Source organism: Phasianus colchicus, chromosome 40 (assembly GCF_987193195.1).
Source record: "Phasianus colchicus chromosome 40, bPhaCol1.hap1.1, whole genome shotgun sequence".
Classification (NCBI taxonomy): Eukaryota; Metazoa; Chordata; class Aves; order Galliformes; family Phasianidae; genus Phasianus; species Phasianus colchicus.
This window is the reverse complement of record NC_143475.1, coordinates 619,669-639,576: the sequence shown is the minus strand read 5'-3', so window position 1 is coordinate 639,576 and position 19,908 is coordinate 619,669. Positions and strand designations below refer to the sequence as shown.

At 54.0% G+C, this 19,908-nt stretch overlaps 2 protein-coding genes across 5 annotated transcripts in view; both read left to right on the top strand.

Annotated features, from left to right (window-relative positions):
* The window catches only part of RNF40 (ring finger protein 40), a 63,975-nt gene extending 61,240 nt beyond the window's left edge, over positions 1 to 2,735 (top strand). For 2 of the 3 annotated variants that reach the window (XM_090130425.1, XM_090130422.1), the window contains exon 19: positions 877 to 2,735. In XM_090130425.1, the coding sequence (XP_089986551.1) occupies positions 877 to 1,053 (177 nt within the window). In that variant the 3' untranslated portion in view covers positions 1,054 to 2,735. The remainder of the gene's footprint in view (positions 1 to 876) is intronic. The other variant, XM_090130423.1, reaches the window with a different exon arrangement.
* Positions 2,736 to 3,491: 756 nt separating this feature from the next.
* Positions 3,492 to 19,908, top strand: part of RUSF1 (RUS family member 1) — a 36,304-nt gene continuing 19,887 nt past the window's right edge. Inside the window, exons 1-9 of one of the 2 annotated variants that reach the window (XM_090130449.1) lie at positions 3,492 to 3,647; positions 3,735 to 3,781; positions 6,327 to 6,404; positions 8,325 to 8,439; positions 10,470 to 10,515; positions 11,914 to 11,946; positions 13,095 to 13,200; positions 16,038 to 16,139; positions 19,090 to 19,160. In XM_090130449.1, coding sequence (XP_089986575.1) covers positions 3,632 to 3,647; positions 3,735 to 3,781; positions 6,327 to 6,404; positions 8,325 to 8,439; positions 10,470 to 10,515; positions 11,914 to 11,946; positions 13,095 to 13,200; positions 16,038 to 16,139; positions 19,090 to 19,160 — 614 coding nt within the window. In that variant the 5' untranslated portion in view covers positions 3,492 to 3,631. Of the gene's footprint in view, positions 3,648 to 3,734; positions 3,782 to 6,326; positions 6,405 to 8,324; positions 8,440 to 10,469; positions 10,516 to 11,913; positions 11,947 to 13,094; positions 13,201 to 16,037; positions 16,140 to 17,758; positions 19,161 to 19,908 lie in introns of those variants that run through there. The other variant, XM_090130448.1, reaches the window with a different exon arrangement.

Here is a 19,908-nt window from a genome sequence, read left to right as displayed (position 1 = left end):
GGGAAACTGGGGAAAATGGAGGGGAAATCAGGAAATTGGGGGAAAATCAGGGGAAATTGAGAGGGAATTGAGCAGAGATTGGTGGAAAATCTGGGGGAATTGGGACAATTGAGGAAATTGAGGGGAAATTGAGGGGAAATCAGGGGAAATTGGGAAAACTGAGGAAATTGACGGGAAATTGAGGGAAAATCCGGGGAAAATTGAGGAAGAATTGATGGGAAATTGAGGGAAAATCAGGGGAAATTGGGGTCAGTGGAGGAAATTGAGGGAAAATTGTGGGAAATTAGGGAAAATTGAGGAAATTGAGGGGAAATTGGGGGAAATCAGGGGAAATTGAGGGGAAACTGGGGAAAATGGAGGGGAAATCGGGAAATTGGGAAAACTAAGCAAATTGATGGGAAATTGATAGAAATTGAGGGAAAACCAGGCGAAATTGGGGAAAACCGAGGGGGAATTGAAAGGAGGTTGGGGGAAAATTAGGGGGAATTGGGAAAACTGAGGAAATTGATGGGAAATCGAGGGAAAATCAGGGGAAATTTGGGACAATTGAGGAAATTGATGGGAAATTGAGGGGAAATCAGGGGAAACTGCAGACAGTGGAGGAAATTGGGGGGAAATGAGGGGAAATGGGGAAAATGGAGGGGGAATTAAGAGGAGGTGGGGGGAAAATCAGGGGAAATCGGGGACGATTGAGGAAATTGAGGGAAAATCAGGGGAAACTGCGGACAGTGGAGGAAACTGAGGGGAAATGAGGGGAAACTGGGGAAAATGGAGGGAAGCGGGTGGGAATTGAGGGCAAATGAGGGGAAACCGGGGAGAATGGAAGGGGACAGCGGGCAGCCATGGGGCGCTGACCCCCCCCTTGCCCCCCCATAGGCCCGCCTGACGTGCCCCTGCTGCAACGCCCGCAAGAAGGACGCCGTGCTGACCAAGTGCTTCCACGTCTTCTGCTTTGAGTGCGTCAAGAATCGCTACGACACCAGGCAGAGGAAGTGCCCCAAATGCAACGCGGCCTTCGGGGCCCATGACTTCCACCGGGTTTACATCAGCTGAGCCCCACAAGTGACCCACGAGTCACCCACGGGTCGCCCCATGGCCAGCGTTGGGTCTTGAGTTGGGTCGACCCAATGGGTGAAGGCCATCAGTCCCGTTGTTTGTGTGTTAATGAAACCCCATAGCCATCCCTGGTTGTCTTTGAGGTCTCCCCATAGCACCTTTGGGTGCCCCACAGCCCCCATTTGGTGCCCCATTGCACCCCTGGGTTCCCCATTGCACCCACATCTGCCCCATGGCCAAGGTTGGGTCTTGAGTTGGGTCGACCCAATGGGTGAAGGCCATCAGTCTCATTGTCTTATGTGTTAATGAAACCCCATAGCCATCCCTGGTTGTCTTTGAGGTCTCCCCATAGCACCCATGGGTGCCCCATAGCACCTAGAGCTGCCCCATTGCACCCATAGCTGCCCCATGACCAAGGTTGGGTCTTGAGTTGGGTCAACACAATGGGTGAAGGCCATCAGTCGCATTGTCTTATGTGTTAATGAAACCCCATAGCGATACCTGGTTGTCTTTGAGGTCTCCCCATAGCACCCATGGGTGCCCCATAGCACCTAGAGCTGCCCCATAGCACCCCTGGGTGCCCCACATCTCCCCTTGGCCAATGTTGGGTCTTGTGTTGGGATGAACCAATGGTTGAAGGCCATCAGTCCTGTTGTTTGTGTGTCAGTGAAACCCCATAGCCATCCCTGGTTGTCTCTGAGGTCTGCCCATAGCACCCATGGGTGCCCCATAGCACCTAGAGTTGCCCCATTGCACCCATAGCTGCCCCATGACCAAGGTTGGGTCTTGTGTTGGGTCGAACCAATGGTTGAAGACCATCAGCCCCGTTGTTTGTGTGTTAATGAAACCCCATAGCCATCCCTGGTTGTCTCTGAGGTCTCCCCATAGCACCCCTGGGTGCCCCATAGCACCTAGAGCTGCCCCATAGCACCCCTGGGTGCCCCACATCTCCCCTTGGCCAATGTTGGGTCTTGAGTTGGGTTGACCCAATGGGTGAAGGCCATCAGTCCCATTGTTTGTGTGTCAATGAAACCCCATAGCGATCCCTGGTTGTCTCTGAGGTCTGCCCATAGCCCCCATAGGTGCCCCATAGCACCCCTGGGTGCCCCACATCTCCCCTTGGTCAACGCTGGGTCTTGAGTTGAGTCAAACCAATTGGGTGAAGGCCATCAGTCCCGTTGTTTGTGTGTTAATGAAACCCCATAGCCATCCCTGGTTGTCTCTGAGGTCTCCCCATAGCACCCCTGGGTGCCCCATAGCACCTAGAGCTGCCCCATAGCACCCCTGGGTGCCCCACATCTCCCCTTGGCCAACGTTGGGTCTTGAGTTGGGTTGACCCAATGGGTGAAGGCCATCAGTCCCATTGTTTGTGTGTCAATGAAACCCCATAGCGATCCCTGGTTGTCTCTGAGGTCTGCCCATAGCCCCCATAGGTGCCCCATAGCACCCCTGGGTGCCCCACATCTCCCCTTGGTCAACGCTGGGTCTTGAGTTGAGTCAAACCAATTGGGTGAAGGCCATCAGTCCCGTTGTTTGTGTGTTAATGAAACCCCATAGCCATCCCTGGTTGTCTCTGAGGTCTCCCCATAGCACCTATGGGTGCCCCACAGCCCCCATAGGTGCCCCATTGCACCCCTGGGTGCCCCACAGAAACCCTTTCCCCCCCCCCCCTCCCCCTTTCCCACCCCACCCAATAAAGTGCTTTAATCCATTTCCATGTCTTTTGTTTGGCTCTTGGGTGTCCCCAGCCCCCCTGATTTGGGGGGTGCGACCATAGAGAGGTTGGGGGAAGAGGTGCCAGAGGGGCTCTGCTGCCATAGAGATTGACGGTGGTGGCCTAGAGAGTCCTTTTGGGTCATAGAGACGTGGGCTGGAGGTACTGGGTGGGCTGGAGAACCATAGAGACTGAAGGTGGTGGCCTAGAGCGTCCCATGGGCTCATGGAAGTCTGCCACGCTGGCAACCATAGAGTGTTGGAGGACTGTTCTCCTAGAGCGCCCCATTGGGGGGGGGGGTCATAGAGTCCTGGAGGACCTTACCTTAGCATAACCCAGTAGGAAACCATAGAGTCCCGGAGGACTTTTCTCCTAGAGTGCCCAATAGGGATCCTAAGAGTCCCGGATGACTTCCCGGTAACAGAACCCAATGCCAAACCATAGAGTTCTGAAGGATTTCTTTTATTGTCCTAGAAAGTCCCACTGGTGACCATAGAGTCCCGGAGGACCTTCCCTGAATGTAACCCAGTAGGAAACCATAGAGTTCTGGAGGACCTTCCCTGAATGTAGCCCAGTAGGAAACCATAGAGTTCCGGAGGACTTTTCTCCTAGAGTGCCCCAATGAGGGACCTTCCCTTAACGTAACCCAGTAGGAAACCATAGAGTCCTGGAGGACTTTTCTCCTAGAGTGCCCCACTGAGGGACCATAGAGTCCAGAAGGACCTCCCCATAACACGCTACAATGGGGAAACCATCGAGTTCTGGAGGACCGTCCTCCCAGCGCGGCCCCGAAGGGACACCATAGAGTACCAGAAGTCCTTCCTAGCGCGCCGCCGGAAGTCGCTGCCTATCAGCCACACCATGGCGGAACTTTCGGGTACGGAGCAGCCCCGACCCCTTCCCGCTCCCCCCCCCCCCCTTGTGACCCCTTGTGACCCCGCGGTGACCCCGTGGCACCACGCAGGTTCCGCCCCGCCGTGCCGCAAGGGGGCGCTGCGAAGAGCGGCGGAGGTAGGGAAAATGGGGGGAAAAAGGGGGAATTTGGGAAAAAATAGGAGATTTTGGGGAAAAGGGTGGAACGGGGGGAAATCGGGGAAAAGGGGGGAGGAGTTGGGGAAGGAATGGGGGAATTGGGGGGAAAAATGAGGAAAATTGGGGGAAAATCTGGAAAAAAAATTGAGGAAGTGCGGGAATTTGGGGTAAAAAAGGGGGATTTGGGGAAAAAGTGGGGGAATTATGGGGAAAAGGGAGGAATTGGGGGAAATCGGGGAAAAGGAGGGAAGAGTTGGGGAAGGAATGGGGGAATTTGGGGGGAGAATGAGGAAAAATTGGGGGAAATTGGGGAAAATTTGGGGAAGTGGGGGAATTTGGGGTAAAAAAAGGGGAAATTGGGGAAAAGTGGGGAAAACAGGGAAAAATTGGGAAGAAAGGAAATTATGGAGAGGAAATTATTGTGGGGAAATTGGGCAAAATTGGGAAATTGGACAGAAATTGTGAGAAATTGGGAATATTTGGGGAAATCTTAGGGGAAATTTGAGGGAAATTTTAGGGGGAAAATGGGGAAATTGGGCAAAAAATGGGAAATTGGGGGAAATGAGTGGAAATAGGGGGAAAATTGGGGAAATTTGGGGGAAAATTGGGGTAAATTGGGGAATAATTGAGGGAAAACGCGGGGAAATGGGAAAACGCGGGGAAAATTGGGGAATTGATGGGAAATTTGGGAAATTTGTGGAAAAATTGGTGAAATTGGGCAAAAATTGAGGAAATTGGGAAAATTTGGGAGAATTTGTGTGGAAACTGGGGAAATATTGGGGGGAAATTGGGTAAATTTCAGGGAAAATTGGAGAGAAATTGTGGGAAATTGGGAATATTTGGGGAAATTTGAGGATTTTTGAGGGGAAATTAGAGGGAAATTGGGGAAAAATTGGGAAAGTGGGGGGAAATGAGTGGAAATAGGGGAAAAAATGGGACAATTGGGACAAATTGGGGAATAATTGAGGGAAAATACGGGGAAATGGGAACAAAATCAGGGAAAATTGGGGGAATTGATGGGAAATTGGGGAAAAAATGAGGAAATTGGGGGGAAATTGGGGAAAATTGGGGAAAATTCTAGAGAAAATAGAGAAAATTTGAGGAAAATTGGGGAAAATGTGGGGAATTTGGGAGAATCTGGGGCAAATTGGGGAAAATTCCAGAGAAATTGGAGAAAATCCGGGGCAAATTGGGGCAAATGTCGGGAATTGGGAAAAATCCGGGGAAAATTGGGGGAATATGTGGGGAATTGTGGAAAATCCGGGGCAAATTGGGGGAAAATGTGGGGAATTGTGGAAAATTCAGGGAAAATTGGGGGAAAATGGGGGGAATTGGGGAAAATCCGGGGCAAATTGGGGAAAATTCCAGAGAAATTAGGGAAAATTGGGGGAAAATTGGGGAAAATGTGGGGAATTGGGGGAAATCTGGGGCAAATTGGGGGAAATGTGGGGAATTGTGGAAAATTCGGGGAAAATTGGGGGAAAATGGGGGGAATTGGGGAAAATCCGGGGCAAATTGGGGAAAATTCCAGAGAAATTAGGGAAAATCCGGGGCAAATTGGGGAAAATGTGGGGAATTGGGGAAAATCCGAAGCAAATTGGGGGAAAATATGGGGACTTGGGGAAAATTCAGGAGAATTTGGGGAAAATTCCAGAGAAATTAGGGAAAATTGGAGGAAAATTGGGGAAAATGTGGGGAATTGGGAAAATCCAGGGCATATTGGGGAAAATTTGAGGAAAATTAGGGAAAATTTGGGGCAAATTGGGGGGAAATGTGGGGAATTGTGGAAAATCTGGTGCAAATTGGGGAAAATGTGGGGAATTGTGGAAAATCCGGGGCAAATTAGGGAAGATGTGGGGAATTGGGAAAATTCCAGATAAATTAGGGAAAATTTGGGGCAAATTGGGGAAAATGTGAAGCAAATTGGGGAAAATTCCAGAGAAATTAGGGAAAATCCGGGGCAAATTGGGGAAAACGTGGGAATTGGGGAAAATTTGGGGCAAATTGGGGAAAATTCCAGAGAAAAATTGGTGAAAATCTGGGGCAAATGTCGGGAAAATGTGGGGTATTGGGGAAAATTTGGGGCAAATTAGGGAAAATGTGGGAAATTGGGGAAAATCTGAAGCAAATTGGGGGAAAATGTGGGGACTTGGGGAAAATTCAGGAGAAATTGGGAAAAATTCCAGAAAAATTAGGGAAAATTGGCGGAAAATTGGGGAAAATGTGGGGAATTGGGAAAATTCCAGAGAAATTAGGGAAAATTTGGGGCAAATTGGGGCAAATGTGGGGAATTGGGGAAAATCTGGGGCAAATTGGGGAAAATTCCAGAGAAATTAGGGAAAATCTGGGGCAAATTGGGGAAAATGTGGGGAATTGGGGAAAATTCAAGGAAAATTGGGGAAAATTCAGATGAAATTGGGGAATATGGGGGGAATGGGGGATTTGGGGTGGTTTTGGGGTAAGATTTGGGGATTTGGGGGTTTTTTTGGGGGGTGTTGACCCCTCCCTCTCCCCCCCCCCCCAGAGGGTGCTGCTCCCACGGGGTTTCCCCCACAGCGTCAGCCCCGATTATCTGAGGTATCAGTGCTGGGACAGCGCACAGGTGAGACTGGGATATACTGGGATATACTGGGAGGGCAGTGGGAGGGACTGGGAGGGGAACTGGGAGGGACTGGGATATACTGGTAGGGACTGGGATATACTGGGAGGGACTGGGAGGGCAGTGGGAGGAACTGGGAGGGCAGTGGGATATACTGGGAGGGACTGGGGGGGGACTGGGAGGGACTGGGATATACTGGGAGGAACTGGAAGGGGAACTGGGAGGGACTGGGATATACTGGGAGGGACAGGGATGGACTGGAGGGCAATGGGAGGGACTGGGGGGGAATGACAGGGGACTGGGATATACTGGGATGGACTGGGAGGGCAATGGGAGGGACTGGGTGGAACTGGGAGGGGAACTGGGAGGGACTGGGAGGGACTGGGATATACTGGGAGGGACTGGAAGGGCAGAGATGGACTGGGATATACTGGGAGGGAATGGGATGGACTGGGATATACTGGGAGGGACTGCGAGGAGAACTGGGAGGGACTGGGATATACTGGGAGGGACAGGGAGGGACTGGAGGGCAATGGGAGGGACTGGGGGGGAATGAAAGGGGACTGGGATATACTGGGATGGACTGGGATGGACTGGGAGGGCAATGGGAGGGAGTGGGATATACTTGGAGGAACTGGGAGGGAACTGGGAGGGACTGGGATATGCTGGGATGGACTGGGAAGGACTGGGAGGGACTGGGATATACTGGGAGGGCAATGGGATGGATTGGGATATACTGGGAGGAACTGGGAGGGGAACTGGGAGGGACTGGGATATACTGGGATGGACTGGGAGGGGAACTGGGAGGGACTGGGATATACTGGGAGGGACAGGGATGGACTGGAGGGCAATGGGACGGACTGGGGGGGAATGACAGGGGACTGGGATATACTGGGAGGGACTGGGAGGGGAATGGGAGGGACTGGGTGGGACTGGGATATACTGGGAGGGACTGGGAGGGGAACTGGGAGGGACTGGGATATACTGGGAGGGACTGTGAGGGGAACTGGGAGGGACTGGGATATACTGGTCTACACTGGTCCACACTGCTCCATACTGTTCCATACTGGTCCATACTGGTTCATACTGGGCCATACTGGTCCTTATTGGCCTATACTGGTCTATGCTGGTCTATACTGGTCCAGTCTGGTTTATACTGGTCCATATGGGTTTGTACTGGTCCATAGTGCTTCATACAGGTCTGCACTGGTCCATACTGGTCCATATGGATCTGTACTGGTCCATATAGGTCTGTACTGGTCTTTACTGGTCCATACTGGTCCTTACTGCTCCGTACTGGTCCATACTGGTCCGTATTGGTTTGTATCGGTTTGTACTGGTCCATACTGACCCATACTGGTCCATACTGGCCCGTACTGGTCCATACTGGTCCATAGTGCTGCGTATTCATCCATACTGGTTTGTATTGATCATACTGGTCTGTACTGCTCCATACTGGTCCGTACTGGTCCGTACTGCTCCGTACTGGTCCGTACTGGTCTGTACTGCTCCGTACTGGTCCCTACTGGTCCGTAGTGCTCTGTATTGGTCCATACTGGTCCATACTGGTCTGTACTGATCTGTATTGATCCATACTGGTCTGTACTGCTCTGTACTGGTCCCTACTGGTCCATAGTGGTCTGTATTGGTCCATACTGGTCCATACTGGTCTGTACTGGTCCGTATTGATCCATACTGGTCTGTACTGCTCCATATTGGTCCCTACTGGTCCGTAGTGCATTGTATTGGTCCATACTGGTCTGTATTGATCCATACTGGTCTGTACTGGTCGTACTGCTCCATACTGGTCCGTATTGATCTATAATGGTCTGTACTGCTCCGTACTGGTCCATACCGGTCCATACTGGTTTCTGCTGGCCCATACTGGTTTCTACTGGTCCATACTGGTTTCTACTGGTGCAGGCCCTGTGCAGCTCCCTGTCTGGGATCGTTGCCACCCGCGCTGTGTTTGAAGCCGTCGGCGTTGGGGACGTCGCTGCCACCCCCACCGGAGCCACCGTCACCTGGCTGCTGCGTGGTCAGACCCAAAACTGCCCTTTTTCACCCCAAAAATCCCTCTTGACCTCAAAAACCCCAACCCTTCCCTTCCAAAAAAAAAACCACAACAAAAAAACCCCACCGATTTTGTCCCCCAAATCCTCATTGTTGACCCCAAATTTCCATTTTTCCATCTCTGAAATTTCCCACTTTTCACCCCCAAAAATTCACTTTCCTATTCTCAAATTTCCCATTTTCTCCCCAAAATCCTCATTTTTCACCCGGAAATTTCCCATTTTTCACCCCAAAAATTCACTTTCCCATCCCCAAATTTCCCATTCTCACCCCAAAATCCCCATTTTTCATCCCCAAATCCCCATTTTTCACACTGAAATTTCCCTTTTTCACCCCAAAATCCCAATTTTTCACTCCGAAATTTCCCATTTTTCACCCCCAAAATTCACTTTTCTATTCCCAAATTTCCCATTCTCACCCCAAAATCCCCATTTTTCACTCCAAAATTTCCCATTTTCTCCCCAAAATCCTCGTTTTTCGCTCCAAAATTTCCCTTTTTCACCCCAAAATCCCCATTTTTTCACCCCATTTTCAATTTGTTGCCCCAAAATTTCCCATTTTCTCCCCAAAATCCCCATTTTCCACTCCGAAATTTCCCATTTTTCACCCCAAAAATTCACTTTCCCATCCCCAAATTTCCCATTCTCACCCCAAAATCCCCATTTTTCACACTGAAATTTCCCTTTTTCACCCCAAAATCCCAATTTTTCACCCAGAAATTTCCCATTTTTCACCCCCAAAATTCACTTTTCTATTCCCAAATTTCCCATTCTCACCCCAAAATCCCCATTTTTCACTCCAAAATTTCCCATTTTCTCCCCAAAATCCTCGTTTTTCGCTCCAAAATTTCCCTTTTTCACCCTAAAATCCCCATTTTTTCACCCCATTTTCAATTTGTTGCCCCAAAATTTCCCATTTTCACCCCAAAGTCCCCATTTTTCACTCTGAAATTTCCCATTTTTCACCCCAAAAATCCACTTTCCTACCCTAAAATTTCTGATTTTGTCCCCCAAATCCCCAGTTTTCACGCCAAAATTTCCCATTTTTCACCTCCAAATTTTCCCATTTCCACCCCAAAATCCTCATTTTTTATCCCAAATTGTCCCTTTTCCACCCCAAAATTCACTTTCCCACTCCAAAATTCCCCATTATCCACTCCAAAATTTCCCTTTTCCATCCCCAAATCCCCATTTTTCAGCCCAATGTTTCCCATTTCCACCCTAAAATCCTAATTTTTCACCTTCATAATTTCCATTTTCCACCCCAAAGTTTCCCATTTTCACCCCAAAATCCCCATTTTTCACTCCAAAATTACCCTTTTCCATCCCAAAATCCGCATTTCTCACCCCAAAATCCCCATTTTTCATCCCAAGATTTCCCTTTTCCACCCCAAAATCCCCATTTCTCACCCCAAAATCCCCATTTTTGATCCCAAATTGTCCCTTTTCCACCCCAAAATTCATTTTCCCACTCCAAAATTCCCCATTTTCCGCCCCAAAATTTCCCTTTTCCATCCCCAAATCCCCATTTTTCACCCCAAAATTCCCCATTTCCACCCCAAAATCCCCATTTTTCACCTCCATAATTTCCGTATTCCACCCCAAAATTTCCCTTTTCCACCCCAAAATCTCCATTTCTCACCCCAAAATCCCCATTTTTGATCCCAAATTGTCCCTTTCCCACTCCAGAATTCCCCATTTTCCACCCCAAAATTTCCCTTTCCCACCTCCAAATTTCCCTTTTCCACCCCAAAATCCCCATTTTTCACCCCAAATTTTCCCATTTTCACCAATTCCCCATTTTTCACACCTTTTTCCATTTTCACCCCAAGAATTCCCATTTTCACCCCCGAATTTTCCCATTTTCTCCCCCAAATCCCCATTTTTCACCCCAAAATTTCCCTTTCCCACCTCCAAATTTCCCTTTTCCACCCTAAATTTTCCCATTTTCTCCCCAAAATCCCCACTTTTCACCCCAAAATCGCTGCCCCCCCAGACGGAGTTGGGATGGTGACGCGGATCGCCTTCGCCTCAATGCAGGGGTGAGTACTGGTCCATACTGGTTTATACTGGTTTATACTGGGACATACTGGGCCATACTGGTCTGTACTGGGCCATACTGGTTTATACTGGCCTATACTGGGCCATACTGGCGTGTACTGATCCATACTGGTTTATACTGGGACATACTGGAATATACCGGGCCATACTGGCGTGTACTGGGCCATACTGGCTTATACTGGGTCATACTGGCCTATACTGGGCCATACTGGTTTATACTGGGATATACCGGGCCATACTGGCGTGTACTGGGCCATACTGGCTTATGCTGGGACATTCTGGGCCATACTGGGCCATATTGGCATGTACTGGTCCATACTGGTTTATACTGGGTCATACTGGCCTATACTGGTTCATACTGGTTCATACTGGGACATACTGGGCCATACTGGGCCATAGTGGCCTGTACTGGGCCATACTGGTTTATACTGGGTCATACTGGGCCATACTGGTTCATACTGGTTTATACTGGGATATACCGGGCCATACTGGCGTGTACTGGTCCATACTGGTTTATACTGGGTCATACTGGCCTATACCGGGCCATACTGGTTTATACTGGGACATTCTGGGCCATACTGGGCCATATTGGCATGTACTGGTCCATACTGGTTTATACTGGGTCATACTGGCCTATACCGGGCCATACTGGTTTATACTGGGACATTCTGGGCCATACTGGGCCATATTGGCATGTACTGGTCCATACTGGTTTATACTGGGTCATACTGGCCTATACTGGGCCATACTGGTTTATACTGGGCCATACTGGGCCATAGTGGCGTGTACTGGTCCATACTGGTTTATACTGGGTCATATTGGCCTATACTGGTCCATACTGGTTTATACTGGGTCATACTGGCTTGTAGTGGGCCATACTGGTTTATACTGGGCCATATTGGTCCTATCTGGTTTTAACTGGTCCTTACTGGTCCTTACTGGTTTATACTGGTTTATACTGGTCCATAGTGGAATATATTGTTCATACTGGTTCATACTGGTCCTTACTGGTCCATACTGGTTTATAGTAGTCCATACTGGTTTATATTGTTTATACTGGTTCATACTGGTCCTTACTGGTTTATACTGGTTTATGCTGGTTTATGCTGGTTTATACTAGTTTATACTGGCTTGCATTGTTCATACTGATTCATACTGGTCCTTACTGGTTTATACTGGTTTATACTGGTCCATACTGGTTTATACTGGTTTAAACTGGTCCATAGTGGTATATATTGTTTCTACCGTTTCGTACTGGTCCTTACTGGTTTATACTCGTTTTATACTGGTTTATCCCGGTCCATACTGGCTTATATCGTTCATACTGGTTCATACTGGTCCATACTGGTCCTTACTGGTCCCCCCCCTTTCCCACGCAGGAGCGCCCTGGACTGCGAGGCCAAGCAGTGGAGGTGAGAAGCGCCGTCAGCAGGGTCCCTGGGGGGGGGGGGGGGGTGACGTCACGGCGACGATGACGTCACGACAACGATGACGTCACGACAACGATGACGTCACGACGACGATGAAGTCACCCCCCCCAACCAGGTTGGCTGCTGACGTCATCAACGACGTGGCGCTGCTGGTGGGGGTCCCTCGGGGGGGGGGATCTCTGTGGGGGTGTGGGGGGGGTGATGACGTCACGGCGACGATGACGTCACGACAACGATGACGTCACGACAACGATGATGTCATGATGACGATGATGTCACCCCCCCAACCAACCAGGTTGGCTGCTGACGTCATCAACGACGCGGCGCTGCTGTTGGGGGTCCCTCGTGGGGGGGGGGAGGTGGGGGTGTCTGTGGGGGGGGGGGGGGGGTGATGACGTCACGGCGACGATGACGTCACGACAACGATGACGTCACGACAACGATGACGTCACGACAACGATGACGTCACCCCCCCAACCAACCAGGTTGGCTGCTGACGTCATCAACGACGCGGCGCTGCTGTTGGGGGTCCCTCGGGGGGGGGGGAGGGTGGGTGTCTGTGGGGGGGGGTGATGACGTCACGGCGACGATGATGTCACGACAACGATGACGTCACGATGACAATGATGTCACGCCCCCCTCCCCCCCCTTCAGGTTGGCTGCTGACGTCATCAACGACGCGGCGCTGCTGTTGGGGGTCCCTCGTGGGGGGGGGAGGGGGGGTGTCTGTGTGGGGGGGTGATGACGTCACGGCGACGATGACGTCACGACAACGATGACGTCACGACGACGATGACGTCACCCCCCAACCAACCAGGTTGGCTGCTGACGTCATCAACGACGCGGCGCTGCTGGTGGGGGTCCCTCGGGGGAGGAGGGGTCCGTGGGGGGGTGGGGGGGTGATGACGTCACGGCGACGATGATGTCACGACAACGATGACGTCACGATGACAATGATGTCACGCCCCCCTCCCCCTCCCTTCAGGTGGGCTGCTGACGTCATCAACAACGCAGCGCTGCTGTTGGGGGTCCCTCGTGGGGGGGGGAGGGTGGGTGTCTGTGTGGGGGGGTGATGACGTCACGACAACGATGACGTCATGACGACGATGACGTCATCCCCCCCCCTTCAGGTTGGCTGCTGACGTCATCAACGACGCGGCGCTGCTGCTGGAGCTGACGGCCCCCGCTTGGCCCGCAGCCGCCATCGTTCTGCTGGGGGCGGCGGCGGCGGCGAGGGTGGGTGACGTCATCAAAGGGGGGGGTGACGTCATAGGGTGGGGGAGGGGAGGTGGGGGGTGTGACGTCATGGGGGGGTGTGACGTCATAGGGTTGTGTGACGTTGGAGGGGGGAGGTGTGACGTCGTGGGGGTGTGACGTTGTAGGGGTGTGACGTCATAGGGGGTGTGACGTCGTGGCGGTGTGACGTCGTGGGGGGTGTGTGACATCATAAGGGGAGATTGTGACGTCATAGGGGGGTGTGACATCATGGGGGGTGGCGTCATAGGGGGTGTGTGACGTCACGGGGGGCTGTGTGATGTCATAGGTGTGTGTGTGACGTCAGAGGGGATCTGTGTGTGACGTCATAGGGGGTGTGACGTGGCGGTGTGACGTCATGGCGTGACGTCATAGGGGGAGGGTGTGGTGTCGTACAGGGAGGGTGTGATGTCATAGGGGGGGTGTGACGTCATGGGGGTGTGTGGCATCATTGGAAGCTTTGCGATGTCGTAGGAGAAGAGGTGACGTCATAGGGGGAGGCTGTGACGTCATAGGGGTGTGTGACGTCAGAGGGGGAGGGTGTGACGTCACGGGGGTGTGTGACATAAGGGGGTGTGACGTCATGGTGTGACGTCATAGGGGGGAGGGTGTGGCGTTTTCAGGGGTGTGATGTCATAGGGGGTGTGACGTCATAGGGAGTGTGACGTCATAGGGGGGGACGTCACGGGGGTGTGACGTCATAACGGGAGGGTGTGACGTCGTAGGGGGTGTGACATCATAGGGGGTGTGATGTCATGGAGGGAGGCTGTGTGATGTCATAGGGGGTGTGACGTCATAGGGGGGGTGAGATGTCATGGGGGGTGATGTCATAGGGCGAGGGTGATGTCATGGGGGCGTGACGTCATAGGGGGAGGGTGTGTGACGTCATGGGGTGTGACAGCATGGGGAGGTGTGATGTCATAGGGGGAGGGTGATGTCATGGGGGTGTGACGTCATGGGGGCGTCTGTGACATCATAGGGGGGTTGTGACATCATAGGGTGTGTGACATCGTAGGGGGCTTGACGTCATGGGGGGTGAGACGTCGTGGGGGGTGTGTGACATCATAAGGGGAGATTGTGACGTCATAGGGGGGTGTGACATCATGGGGGGTGGCGTCATAGGGGGTGTGTGACGTCACGGGGGGCTGTGTGATGTCATAGGTGTGTGTGTGTGACGTCAGAGGGGGATCTGTGTGTGACGTCATAGGGGTGTGTGACGTCATGGGGGGGTGTGACATCATGACGGGGTGTGATGTGATCGTGGTGGGGGGGTGGTGACGTCATGGGGTGACGTCATGGGGGCTGGTGACATCCTTGCGGTGACGTCATACGGGGTTGTGGCACCGGGGGGGGGGGGTGGGGTGGCGCTATGGGGGATGGTGGCAATATGGGGGGGGACATTATGGGGGGGTGACACTATGGGGGGGGACACTATGGGGGATGGTGACAGTATGGGGGGGGACATTATGGGGGATGGTGACAATATGGGGGTTGACATTGTGGGGGGGGGACACTATGGGGGCGGAACTTTTGGGGGATGGTGACAATGTGGGGGGGTGGCACTATGGGGGGGGACACGATGGGGGGGACATTATGGGGGGGACGCTATGGGGGGGTGACACTATGGGGGGGGACACAATGGGGGGGTGGCACTATGGAGGGGGACATTATGGGGGATGGTGACAATATGGGGGGGTGACACTATGGGGGGGGAGACATTATGGGGGAGGGGACACTATTGGGGGGGACAATATGGGGGATGGTGACAGTATGGGGGGAGAGACACTGGGGGGGTGACATTATGGGGGGTGGCACTATGGGGGGGGACACAATGGGGGGGTGACATTATGGGAGGTGGTGACAATATGGGGGGGACACTGGGGGTGGCAATATGGGGTATGGTGGCCATTTGGGGGGGGTGACACTATGGGGGGGGACAATATGGGGGTGGCAGTATGGGGGGGGACACTATGGGGGAGGGGACACCATTGGGGGGGTGACGTTATGGGGGGGGTGACACGATGAGGGTGGCACTATGGGGGGGGGACATTATGGGGCGGGACACTATTGGGGGGGACAATATGGGGGATGGTGACAGTATGGGGGGGGACACAATGGGGGGGTGACATTATGGAGGGTGACATTATGAGGGGTGGTGTCATTATGGGGGGGTGACATTATGGGGGGGGTGACATTATGGGGGTGGCACTATTGGGGGGGTCACTATGGGGAGGGAACTTTTGGGGGATGGTGGCATTATGGGGGGGTGGCACTATGGGGGGACATTATGGGGGAGGGGACACTATGGGGGTGGCACTATGAAGGTGGCATTATGGGGGGTGACACTATGGGGGTGACACTATGGGGGAGGGGACACCATTGGGGGGACAATATGGAAGATGGTGACACTATGGGGGGAGAGACACTGGGGGGTGACATTATGGGGGTGGCACTATGGGGGGGGACACAATGGGGGGGTGACATTATGGAGGGTGGTGACAATATGGGGGGGACACTGGGGGTGGCAATATGGGGTATGGTGGCCATATGGGGGGGGTGACACTATGGGGGGGGACAATATGGGGGTGGCAGTATGGGGGGGGACACTATGGGGGAGGGGACACCATTGGGGGGGTGACGTTATGGGGGGGGTGACACGATGAGGGTGGCACTTTGGGGGGGGGGGACATTATGGGGGGGGACACTATTGGGGGGGACAATATGGGGGATGCTGACACTATGGGGGGGGACACAATGGGGGGGTGACATTATGGGGGGGTGACCCTGATGTCCCCCCCAATCCCCCCCCCCCCCTTCAGAGCGTGGTGGGGGTGGCAGGCGGTGCCACCAGGGCGGCCATTGCTGTTCATCAGGCCAGGAGGGACAACGCGGCCGAGGTGGCGGCCAAGGATGGCAGTCAGGTTAATGGGAGGGACTGGGAGGAACTGGGAGGGACTGGGAGGGACTGGGATGGAACTGGGAGGGACTGGAATGGGACTGGGAAAGAATGGGAGGGACTGGGATGGAACGGGGAGGGACTGGGATGGACTGGAATGGGACTGGGAAGGAATGGGAGGGACTGGGATGGACTGGGAGGGAGTGGGATGGAACTGGGAAGGACTGGGATGGACTGGGAGGGAGTGGGATGGAACTGGGAGGGACTGGGATGGACTGGAATGGGACTGGGAAGGAATGGGATGGACTGGGAGGGACTGGGATGGAACTGGGAGGGACTGGGATGGACTGGAATGGGACTGGGAAGGAATGGGATGGACTGGGAGGGACTGGGATGGAACTGGGAGGGACTGGGATGGAACTGGGAAGGACTGGGATGGACTGGGAGGGAGTGGGATGGAACTGGGAGGGACTGGGATGGACTGGGAAGGACTGGGATGGACTGGGAGGGAGTGGGATGGAACTGGGAGGGACTGGGATGGACTGGGAGGGACTGGGATGGAACTGGGAGGGACTGGGATGGACTGGAATGGGACTGGGAAGGAATGGGATGGACTGGGAGGGACTGGGATGGAACTGGGAGGGACTGGGATGGACTGGAATGGGACTGGGAAGGAATGGGAGTGACTGGGAGGGACTGGGATGGACTGGGAGGGACTGGGATGGAACTGGGAGGGACTGGGATGGACTGGAATGGGACTGGGAAGGAATGGGATGGACTGGGAGGGACTGGGATGGAACTGGGAGGGACTGGGATGGACTGGAATGGGACTGGGAAGGAATGGGAGGGACTGGGAGGGACTGGGATGGACTGGGAGGGACTGGGATGGAACTGGGAGGGACTGGGATGGACTGGAATGGGACTGGGAAGGAATGGGAGAGACTGGGAGGGACTAGGATGGACTGGGAGGGACTGGGATGGAACTGGGAGGGACTGGGATGGACTGGAATGGGACTGGGAAGGAATGGGAGGGACTGGGAGGGACTGGGATGGACTGGGAGGGACTGGGATGGAACTGGGAGGGACTGGGATGGACTGGAATGGGACTGGGAAGGAATGGGAGAGACTGGGAGGGACTGGGATGGACTGGGAGGGACTGGGATGGAACTGGGAGGGACTGGGATGGACTGGAATGGGACTGGGAAGGAATGGGAGTGACTGGGAGGGACTGGGATGGACTGGGAGGGACTGGGATGGAACTGGGAGGGACTGGGATGGACTGGGAGGGACTGGGATGGAACTGGGAGGGACTGGGATGGACTGGAATGGGACTGGGAAGGAATGGGAGAGACTGGGAGGGACTAGGATGGACTGGGAGGGACTGGGATGGAACTGGGAGGGACTGGGATGGACTGGAATGGGACTGGGAAGGAATGGGAGGGACTGGGAGGGACTGGGATGGACTGGGAGGGACTGGGATGGAACTGGGAGGGACTGGGATGGACTGGAATGGGACTGGGAAGGAATGGGAGAGACTGGGAGGGACTGGGATGGACTGGGAGGGACTGGGATGGAACTGGGAGGGACTGGGATGGACTGGAATGGGACTGGGAAGGAATGGGAGTGACTGGGAGGGACTGGGATGGACTGGGAGGGACTGGGATGGAACTGGGAGGGACTGGGATGGACTGGAATGGGACTGGGAAGGAATGGGATGGACTGGGAGGGACTGGAAGGGAACTGGGATATACTGGAAGGGACTGGGATGGACTGGGATGGGACTGGGAAGGAATGGGAGTAACTGGGATTGACTGGGAGGGAACTGGGAGGGACTGGAAGGGAACTGGGATATACTGGGGGGGACTGGGAAGGAATGGGAGGGATTGGGAGGAACTGGGATGGACTGGGAGGTAACTGGGATGTACTGGGAGGGATTGGGATGGACTGGGAGGGACTGGGAAGGGACTGGGAAGGAATGGGAGGGATTGGGAGGGACTGGGAGGGAATGGGATGAAACTGGGAGGGAACTGGGATATACTGGGAGGGGACTGGGAAGGAATGGCAGGGATTGGGATGGACTGGGAGGGACTGGGATGGAACTGGGAGGGACTGGGAAGGGACTGGGAAGGAATGGGAGGGATTGGGAGGAACTGGGATGGACTGGGAGGGAACTGGGATGTACTGGGAGGGACTGGGATGAAACTGGGAGGGGACTGGGATGGACTTGAAGAGAACTGGGATGTACTGGGAGGGTCTGGGATGGAACTGGGAGGGATTGGGATGGACTGGGAGGGTCTGGGATGGACTGGGAGGGAGGGGGATGGAACTGGGAGGGACTGGGATGGACTGGGAGGGTGTGCGATGGAACTGGGAGGGAGTGGGATGGACTGGGATATATTGGGAGAGAACTGGGATATACTGGGAGGGAGTGGGATGGAACTGGGAGGGATTGGGAGAGACTGGGATGGACTGGGAGGGACTGGGAGGGAATGGAATGGAACTGGGAGGGACTGGGATGGACTGGAAGGGGACTGGGATGGACTGGGAGGGAGTGGAATGGAACTGGGAGTGACTGGGACATACTGGGAAGGAATGGGAGGGGAATGGGGGGGACTGGGATATACTGGGAGGGAGTGGGATGGAACTGGGAGAGACCAGGAAGGGACTGGGAAGGAATGGGAGAGATTGGGAGGGACTGGGATGGATTGGGGGCTAGTGGAATGGAACTGGGAGGGACTGGGATATACTGGGAAGGAATGGGAGGGACTGGGATGGACTGGGAGGGACTGGGAGGGAACTGGGATATACTGGGATATACTGGGATGTACTGGGGGGGACGAGAAGGGACTGGTCTCTGCTGGTCTGTGCTGGTCTGTACTCTTTTATACTGGTCTATACTGGTTTATACTGGTCTGTACTGGTGTGTTCTGGTTTGTACTGGTTTATACTGGTTTATACTGGTTTATACTGGGCAGGAGACGGTGGTGAACGCGCTGGGGTTGCTGTTGGCGCTGCTGCTGTTGCCGGTGCTGGAGGGGCAGCCGTGGTGAGCCAATCAGAGGGCAGGGCTCAGGGAAGGGGCGGGGTTTAGCTGTGTAGGTGTCCAATCGGAGGGCAGGGCTGAGCGGAGGGGCGGGGCTTGGCCGTGGCTTTGGACTGTGTGGAGCTGGGTGAGGGGTGGGGCTTAGCTGCTGTGCGGCCAATCAGAGGGCAGAGACGGAAAGGGGGCGGGGCTTTAGCATGGTGTGGCCAATAAGAGGGTCGGGCTGGGAAAATGGGCGGGGCTTTACTATGGGTTTGGCCAATCAGAAGGGAGGGATGAAAAAGAGGCGGAGCCACGCGAACGATGGAGATGGATGAGGGGTGGGGCTTAGTTGTGGTTGGTGGCCAATCAGAGGGCAGAGGACTGGATTGACCATAGGGGTGGCCAATCAGGGGGACCCTCTGGGGTCCTGGAAGGTCAGGTGGGACCTTTTGGGTCCTGGAAGGTCACGTGTGTCCTGTGGGGTCCTGCAAGGTCAGGAGGGACCTTTTGGGTCCTGGAAGGTCACATGGGTCCTGTGGGGTCCTGGGAGGTCATGAGGGTTCTCTGCGGTCCTGGAAGGTCAGGAGGGACCTTTTGGGTCCTGGAAGGTCACTTGTGTCCTGTGGGGTCCTGGAAGGTCAGGTGGGACCTTTTGGATCCTGGAAGGTTACGTGGGTCCTGTGGGGTCCTGGAAGGTCACGTGTGTCCTGTTTGGTCCTGGAAGTTCACGTGTGTCCTGTTGGGTCCTGGAAGGTCACGTGTGTCCTGT